The 8,803-nt window shown below is 38.7% G+C and overlaps 1 protein-coding gene across 15 annotated transcripts; it reads right to left on the reverse strand.

Annotated features, from left to right (window-relative positions):
* Positions 1 to 1,693: 1,693 nt before the first annotated feature.
* On the reverse strand, positions 1,694 to 5,296 carry LOC127637930 (uncharacterized). 15 transcript variants are annotated; one of them, XM_052119193.1, is made up of 5 exons: positions 4,913 to 5,296; positions 3,725 to 3,813; positions 2,983 to 3,018; positions 2,259 to 2,346; positions 1,694 to 2,098 (listed from the first exon to the last, which is right to left on the reverse strand). In XM_052119193.1, the coding sequence occupies exons 1-5, from the start codon at positions 5,088 to 5,090 to the stop codon at positions 2,073 to 2,075; spliced, it is 417 nt and encodes a 138-aa protein (XP_051975153.1). In that variant the 5' UTR covers positions 5,091 to 5,296; the 3' UTR covers positions 1,694 to 2,072. The 15 variants fall into 15 exon arrangements, 12 of the variants coding, with proteins under 12 accessions (XP_051975153.1, XP_051975154.1, XP_051975159.1 ...); XM_052119194.1 differs by lacking the exon at positions 2,259 to 2,346 and having other exon boundaries at positions 2,987 to 3,018; XM_052119199.1 differs by lacking the exon at positions 2,259 to 2,346.
* Positions 5,297 to 8,803: the final 3,507 nt, after the last annotated feature.

An 8,803-nucleotide genomic window follows, 5' to 3' on the forward strand; every position in this document is an offset into this window, starting at 1 on the left:
ATACCAATCAGAGACATACGTACCATATGCAAATATAGTCTCAAATACAGCAATTTCATTGGCTACTGTGCTCTTTGCCGCGTTAACGCGAACAAACAGCGCGTGTTGACGCGGTCAAATTTCACGCGTTTCGTAAATAGACTATTGGCCCCGTTCGCGTTCCATAGGTTAGAAATGTGTCCGAGAGCGGTCCGCCTTGCTCTGATGTCATGCTGACAGTGACGTATGTCAAAAAACTCTCGCGAGCGCAAGGCGCACGTGTCGGATTCTGCAGTCGCGCGCAGTTGCTCTCCACCGACTGCGCTGATCAAAAGCATGATGGGAAACGACTTGCTGACGACACAACTTAATGCTCAATGGCTGCGATTGTCAGCTGATATTTTTTTCCCTTAATCCTAAGAAGTCCTTTACCTATAGCCTAATACTCTTTACTTTTTCTATAGTACTTTATTAGTAATTAGTACATGTGCTTTATTTACCCTTTTATTTTTATTTTCTTGGTTTGAAGTCCTGTTTGTTGTAATTTTCTCTTTATTGTATTGCTTGTGTTAATTTTGTACATTGACATTTTTGTACCACATTATTCCATTAAATAAATTAGTCAATCCATCAATACATGCATACATACATCTAATGTGACAGTTTTACAATTAGGCCTCATGTTTCAAGTCAAGTGTCAAGTCAAGTGGTTTTTATTGTCGTTTCAACCATATACAGTTAGTACAGTACACAGCAAAACGAGACAACGTTCCTCCAGGACCATGGTGCTACATAAAAACAACAAAGGACCAACATAGGACCACATGAGACTACACAACGAAATAAAATACCTATATAAACTACCTATATATACCTATATAAAGTGCACGTGCAAACATGTGCAAAAAGTACAGGACAGTACAACAAATTACTGACAATGAACAGGACAATAGACAGTGCAGCGCCGACCAGTACTCAGTAGTGCAAAAAGATGACAGTTTCTAAAAATGTAAACATAACATACTATGAGATAATGTTCTATGCACATAGCAGTTATTGAGGTAGCAGACAGTTATAAAGTGACAGTTATTAAAGTGCAACTCAGGACACGTGTGTGTCAAACCAGTCTCTGAGTATTGAGAAGTCTGATGTTTGTGTGTTTTTATCTGATATCTTTATCTGGGTATGTCTTATTCCTGGAGTGCAGTGAACAAAACCCACACATGCATGCTAATTTCTTAATTTAAAATGTGTTTTTGTTTCATATTATTTTTGAATAATAATTTGCTGTACACACTTTTCCTAATCATTAAACATGAAATTCAAACTTACATTAAGGTGACAAACAATTGTGTAATATATTTATATAGATTATTTTTAATGTAAAAAAGGGATAGTTCACCCAAATATTTTTTTTTTCTTTGGGTAAACTATCCCTTAAGTAGGATACACATCATTAGGTTAATCAGCTGTGCCATATCCCACTCTGAAATGTTTAACCCATAATTAGGCATAACAATGTAAATTTAGTGCAGCATCTGTATGCTCATCATTTCTCATTATGGCTTTGATTATAAAAGGCACCCACAAAGTTAACAATTGTAGCAAGATGGAGAATGTGTTATTAACACTATCAGACTCCCAGGGAGCAATGACATTAACAGTAAGCAAAGAAATTGCTGAGACAAAAAAACTGGTTAATTGATGATGGAATTAATTTTATTTTATTGATTGAAATTCCTTTTTACAGATAAAAAACATGCAGCATATATAATGCAACATGTGAGAAATGCAGAACAGAAACAAGGTAAGGCATTTTTTTTAACCATAATAACATTTAAAATGATCATGGGGATTTTATTATTTTTTTATTGTGTTCTCTTTGGCAGATACTACCCACTGTCCATCATCTCTGTCTTAGTGTCCCCCTCCTGTTACTACTCTGTCTCAAGTGTCCCCCTCCACGTCCAGCATCTCTGTCTCAGTGTCCCCCTCCTGTTACTACTGTCTCAGTGTTTCCCTCCTGTTACTACTCTGTCTCAGTGTTTTCCTCCTGTTACTACTCTGTCTCAGTGTCCCAATCCAGTGATTACTCATCCAGCATCCCTTGTCGAGTGCCCTGTTGAAATAAGGAAAATAAATCTCACACAACAATCCTCACAAACACAAAATCTTCAATCCCCTTCCATGCAGTCAGAATGTCAAGAAACCCAACAAGGTATGCACAGTTTCAAAATATCCAATATATATATATATATAAATAAAAAAGTTTATCTCACAATTATAAATTGCTGTTTTCATAGAATTCACACACAGGACCACACTGCTGCTGCTGCTTGATCTCACACAAATGTATCTGCATTTGTACTATAGAAATAAAATTGCATTCTACAAAAAGCTTGAGCAAGTTTTCAAAGAAAAAGGTTACAACATCAGCAATGAAAAATTGCAAAAAGAACTTGGCAACATGATAACTACCTACAAAAGGTCTAAAGACCGGTGTCGGTCAACAGGAGAGGGAAAAGATACATGGGAGTATTACAAGGTTGGTGTGCTTTTTGTATCGAAATTACTGCAGAATCACTGGGTTTATACTTAAAATAATTTCTAAAGCATCTCTATTTACATTGTTTTACATGTTTTCTCAAAGCAAATGGAAGACTTATTTGGGAAATGTGGAGTTGGGAGTGCACCATCAGGCACAATGTGCTCAACTCCCCTGTTCAACACTACCTCATCCCAGACTACAGTGCCGAAGTCCTCAACTGCACAGGCCACAAGCTCCCAAGAACAGCCTCTCCCAGAAGAGCAACCAGGTCCCTCCACTGCTATGCCCTCCACAGAAATACACAGGAGACAAACAAGATCCACATTCCGTGAAGTTTTTGAAGCGCATTCAGAGAGGAGAACAGCTGCTCTAGAGTCACTAGTGCGGCCTGACTTAGAGCGCCAAAGAAGGCTTAAAGAGAGGCGGAAAAGGGTGTTTGAAAAAAAATCTCTTACCTGCCTTGGAGAAATAATTGAACAACTCAAAAAAATCTGTAAATCCCAAGAAATGATAATCAATCTATTAAAAAATAAAGTTTAACTATATAGTCAATTCCCATGTGTATCGCATCATTTTTATTGCTCATCACATCATTATTACAGAGATAACAACACAAAACATTCCTCCCTAGACAGGGGACAGTGGTTGACTGGCAGAATACTATGTCAATCATTTGATATTAAGTGCTTAATATCATCCTGTACAATCCCATCCACCATCATCTTAAGATAAGTTTAAGGCAAGTGTTGAAGGTAAAACAAGTCAATGTGCTGTTCACAGGCTGCCACAGATTGCATCTCTATGATGTGATGCATTATTGTGAATGTGGGCTTCTAGTGGGTATGGGTCATCCTCCATATCATCTGCCTGCAGATGCTCCTCAAAGTGGTCATTGGATTTCAGGCAGATGTTATGAAGAATGCAACAGGCTGTGACTGCGGAAGAAATGCTCTTCACTTTTTTCATGTGCAGACATCTGAGTCTCCTGAATTTTGATTTTAAAATTCCAAATTCATGCTCAATGACTACACGAGCAGAATTCAGTTTCCTATTGAACCATCTCTGCCTGACAGTCAAGTGGCCATTGTCTCTGTATGGCTTCATTAGCTGAAGCAAAAGAGGGTATGCAGAATCTCCAATGATATGCATACCCTCAGGAACCAGGGAATGTGGATCTTCCTCAAGAAGTCGGCCTACCTCTGACAAACGATATGCCCTTGAATCATGCCAGCTACCAGGGTGACCCACACTGACATGACAGAACCGCCGCTGACTGTCACAGAATCCTGTAAATATAACAGAATAGAACTGTTTCATATTGATATAGGCCACAGGATTTTCACAGTGTGGTTTTACCATGTTTTACCATGGAATGTGGCATCCATCAACTGCACAGACAGTTTTAGGAAACCCAGCTGTTTCGAATTCTAACTGGGATATATGCAGGGCTTGTCCTCTGGGCCAGGAGATGTAATGTGACAAATGCGTTATTACAAGAGAACAGAAATCATGCAGGTGTGTTGAAACTGTAGATTTGGTTATGTTAAATCTGTCTGCCACTCCTTTATAAGACTCTTGGTTGGAAAGAGTCCATAGAGAGGCAAGTATACTGTTTGTCAGCGGCACCTTAGTCTGCTGTGTATTCATGTAGAAAGGACCAAGTGCAAGTGTGAGAAAAAATAGTTATCATATAATATAAACATGGACACATGAATACATCTCACATATGACAGCACAAGAGCTGAAACTACCAAGGGCTTAAGCCAAAAATGTAATGACTGTACATTTTCACAAACTATGTCCCCTTAGTACATTTCTGTGTTTTTCTTTGTTATTGACAATTTTATGTATTTTCATAGCATGATATTCTATCCCCCTATTTTATATAGTTCTATGTACATGCTGTTTTTTGTTTGCTTGGGGGAAAAAACTAAATGTTCAAGCTAAAATTTATTTCAAATTTGATAATGAAAAAAAAATGTTTTACACTGTACAGCATATTCCTGTAGGCCTACATACCTCCACATGCCCTCTAGAAAGTCTGAAATGACTTTGAAACTCAGAAGGACTGTACAAATGGACCACATTCTCAACAAAGTGAGGAATTTTAGGGACATTCCTAGGAGAGAGAAAACATTTTTATGACCTCTCTCTCTCTCTCTTTCTCGCTCAAAAGCAACTTGCTATTGGCTTAATTTACGTTTTAATAAAATACTTAAAATCTTTCTTTTATTTGGTGCTGAATTATCTGCAGTCTGGGCTGTTTATTTTTTACACGACATAAGTTTCATTAGATGCAAGTTGCAACATACCACTCTAGACCAGATATATTTATATCCCTACCATTTACTGAATAAGCCATTTTAAGTAATGAGCACTGTTCACCTTCGGTGATTCTCTTCGTGTAAAAACAGTGACATTTCAATTGCATCCACTTCGTCTGCGATAAAGAACGCGATCTCTTCCATTGCTGACGTTTGCAGTCCACAACACAGCGAGATTCAGGAAGTGTCCGGCTTGCCTGCACTTTTTTCACTACTCTCCTCACTGCAGCCATAGACATAATGTCTATGATTGCAGCCGCCTACTCTCGCCTACATTTCAGGCGAGGCAAGGCGCATCTCAAACTAAGGATGGCTGGCGCGAAACAGACGTTCCGAAGCTTTGCGAGATCCCGAAGCAAAGATGATTCGAAACACTGATCCGAAGCGTGATTCAAAACACCCACGTCACGTGACAACGGCTAAATGAAGCGTCTAAGTGTTTCATCAGGTGGAGTGCTCCGCCGAATCAGGGTTTCATTGATTGGTCGGTTCGGGAACAAATCACACAATCACACAGTATAAAAGTTTTGTCAACGCATTTTCATATCGTGGGTTTTTGTGAGAGGAGTTTGGTTTTGAGATAGTGGATTTTTGGTGATATAGTGACATTTATAGTGCGATTTGTTTAGTTATATTTAGGATTTAATTTACATTTACACATTGACTTAGAGACACACAGAGTACATATAGTGACACATGAATAGATGCATTGATAGAAATATATATATAGATTAATAGATAGATACATATATTACAGATACATATAGATTATTAGATAGATAGGCTACATATAAAATAGATAGATAGATAGATAGATAGATAGATAGATAGATAGATAGATAGATAGATAGATAGATAGATAGATAGATAGATAGATAGATAGAAAGAAATGGAGGCTCCACAGAAGAGATGCCGTACATCTGTGGTGTGGGAGCATTTCCATTTGGAAACCCCAAATAAAGTGAGATGTGTGTATTGTGATCGGCAGCTCAGCCTACTGCAACAATACATCATCCATGATGCGCCATTTGAGGAGCATTCATCCTGCCATTCTGCAGGGTGCAGAGGATGGTAGTGTTCCCCTGTACCAAGGCCTGCTACTGACACTGCTGGGCCATCTAAGCAAGGTATGCATTGTTTGAAATATAGGCTAATTATAAGTGAAATATAATAACTAAGTGTTGGGCCATTGTTTAGAAAGGCCATGGACTAAGACATGCCTAACATCCCAATCACAACTGCCAATCACTTTAAAAACAAATGTTGTCAATATAATATTATACTTTGTGAATATACATTTTATATGTCTACATATGAGTACCCAATCTACAGCCAAGACATCATTTTGTTTTTTGTAATTGTTGTATTTCTATAATGCACTTTATCTTTCTCTGCACACTGAGCATAAATATTCATAACATAACTTTGTTTAGGAAGGTTTCCAAATGAACCAGTAGACTACTTTCACGGTAGGCTACTATTTTTCCAATATATTTGTCTGAAAGTATGTTTTATCTTCTCTTTTAAAAGGCAGACAGAGGGAATTGGATGAGGCTCTTCTGAACATGGTGGTGAAGGATCTGCAGCCCTTCACCATCGTGGAGGATGAGGGTTTCAGGGCCTTTGTGAACAAGCTTGATCCAAGCTATGTCCTCCCATCCCGGAAGGTGTTTAAAACAATGGTCAGCTGAAAGGTACAACACAACCAAGGAGAAGACAATGGAGGACCTACAAAAGGCGGAATTTGTTAGCCTTACGGCTGACATGTGGTCTTCCATTAATATGGATGGATATCTTGGTGTAACATGCCATTACATAACACCAGAGGCAACAATGGCAACTGTTTTACTGGGTGTAAGGAGGTTTTACCAAACCCACACAGCCCAGCATCTCATGGAGGCTAAAGCCTTGCTAATGGCTGAGTGGGGAATAACCTCCAAAGTTCACTGCATGGTGACTGACAATGCATCCAACATGATCCTAAGTGCCCAGCTACTCAACCTTCGCCATGTCCCATGTTTTGCTCATAATTTGAATTTGATAGTGAAAAAGGCCCTGGATCAAACCCCAGTCATCAATGAAATTCGCCAGAAAGCCAGAAAGATAGTGGGGTTGTTCAGATCCAGCTGCAAAGCAAAGGACAAGCTTGTGGAGATGCAGAGCTTGATGGGCAGACCAAGTCTGAAAATGATACAGGAGGTTGAAACGAGATGGAACAGCACATTCGACATGCTACAACGCTTGTATGAGCAACGTGAGCCAGTGGCTGCTGCACTTGCCAATTTAAACAGTGATACTGCTCCCTGACAAGTCTTGAGTATGACATTATTCAACAGTCATTGACACTTCTTCAACCATTCAAACTAGCAACAACAGAGATGTCAGAGGAACAGAGAGTGTCTGCTTCAAAGCTCATACCATTGTACAGGATGTTGCAGCACAAGCTTGCACAGAAAAAGGAAATGCAACGCAGGAATCAACTGTACAATTAGGTAGGACACTATGACCATACGTGTAATTGGCCATAACTCTCATATTGTTGTCATTATTTTAATTAATATGGTTTTCTCTTGTGTTGGCTCATAGGCTCACATCTACAAGAAGGTCTGCACTCCAGATGTGGAGGGTACGAGACTTTAGAGCCTTGGCACTGGCTACACTGCTGGACCCAAGGTTTAAAAATGTGGCTTTTGGAAATCCTGCCAAAGCCCTGGATGCTGAAAAGCACATCACACTGGAGTGTGCTTCACTGATGCGTTCAAACACAACTCCTGGTGAGTTTCAGTCTATGTTATCTTATGTAATGTGATTCATGAAATTTATACTTCATATGTGTTGTCAGTTTATGATTTGTTACTAATTGCCGTTTTCTTTTAATTCAGAACCACAAATGTCAACATCAGGCCCATCATCAACACCAGTTGAAACACAAGACAGTTTATGGGAACATTTTGACAATCGTATCCGTGAGACCCAGATGATACACAATCCTACAGCTGATGCCACAGTGGAAGTGAAAAAATACCTCAGCGATGCGTTTTTGCCCAGAACTCATGATCCTCTAACTTACTGGAAAGAGAGAGCAGTAATCTTTCCTCATTTGTATGTCCTAGCTAAAAAATATCTTTGTATGCCAGCAACAAGTGTCCCTTGTGAGAGAATTTTTTCAAAGGCTGGAGAAATTATCTGTAAAAAAGAAGTAGGCTGAGTCCTTCAACAGCAGAGAAATTAATATTTTTGAATAAAAATCTATAAGAAAGGGAGACATTGTGGCTTGATTTATTTTTATTAATATTCATTTTTCATGACCAAAATCACATTATGCAATGTGAAGAGACTACAGGTTACAAGCTTCATATATTACAAAAATACAATAAAAAAAAAAAAAAACCAACACATTTTTTTATTAGCTCTTTGTAAAGGTTGTTTCAGATCAACACCTGCAAGTGACCACTAGGTGTCACCGTGGAGACGGGTTTCGGATTGATTCGAAGCCTCGAAACAAAATGGCACATTTGCTTCGACTGTTTCATTGCTTCACGAAGCCTCGATCTGCCCATCTCTATCTCAAACAAGCCTATTTTCAGTGTCGCTTTAACAGGAAACAGAAAACTCATGAATATTCACTTTTGCTCCGCCCAGTGTAACCAAAATAAATTACACCTGAATAATGACAATGATGAACGTAAATGAGACGTTGAATAAATACAAAATATTGTGATTAATAAAACTATAATTATTATTTAGAAAAATAGCACATGACCAATAAAAACACCGCCCAGTTCAGATCGAGCCGCTCGCGGAAACGTAGGACTGCAGGGGAAAGTCTCGTTCATATTTATGAGGAAAGCTCTACCTAATTGCTTATGGGGAGGTTTAGTAATAGTTTTAGGGTTGGTTTATAGTTTCTCCTACCAATCAGGTAGGGCTTTACTATTTAATATTACAAAAT

The sequence above is a fragment of the Xyrauchen texanus genome, chromosome 46 (assembly GCF_025860055.1).
Source record: "Xyrauchen texanus isolate HMW12.3.18 chromosome 46, RBS_HiC_50CHRs, whole genome shotgun sequence".
Lineage (NCBI taxonomy): Eukaryota > Metazoa > Chordata > Actinopteri > Cypriniformes > Catostomidae > Xyrauchen > Xyrauchen texanus.

What these genes read in the sequence shown, in the direction of transcription:
- LOC127637930 (XM_052119190.1), bottom strand. Translation starts at nt 5,090, where the DNA reads ATGTCTATGGCTGCAGTGAGGAGAGTAGTGAAAAAAGTGCAGGCAAGC. An exon ending in CACGAAGAGAATCACCGAAG is followed by an intron (nt 3,814 to 4,912) that starts GTGAACAGTGCT and finishes TTATATTTACAG; the next exon opens with GATTCTGTGACAGTCAGCGG.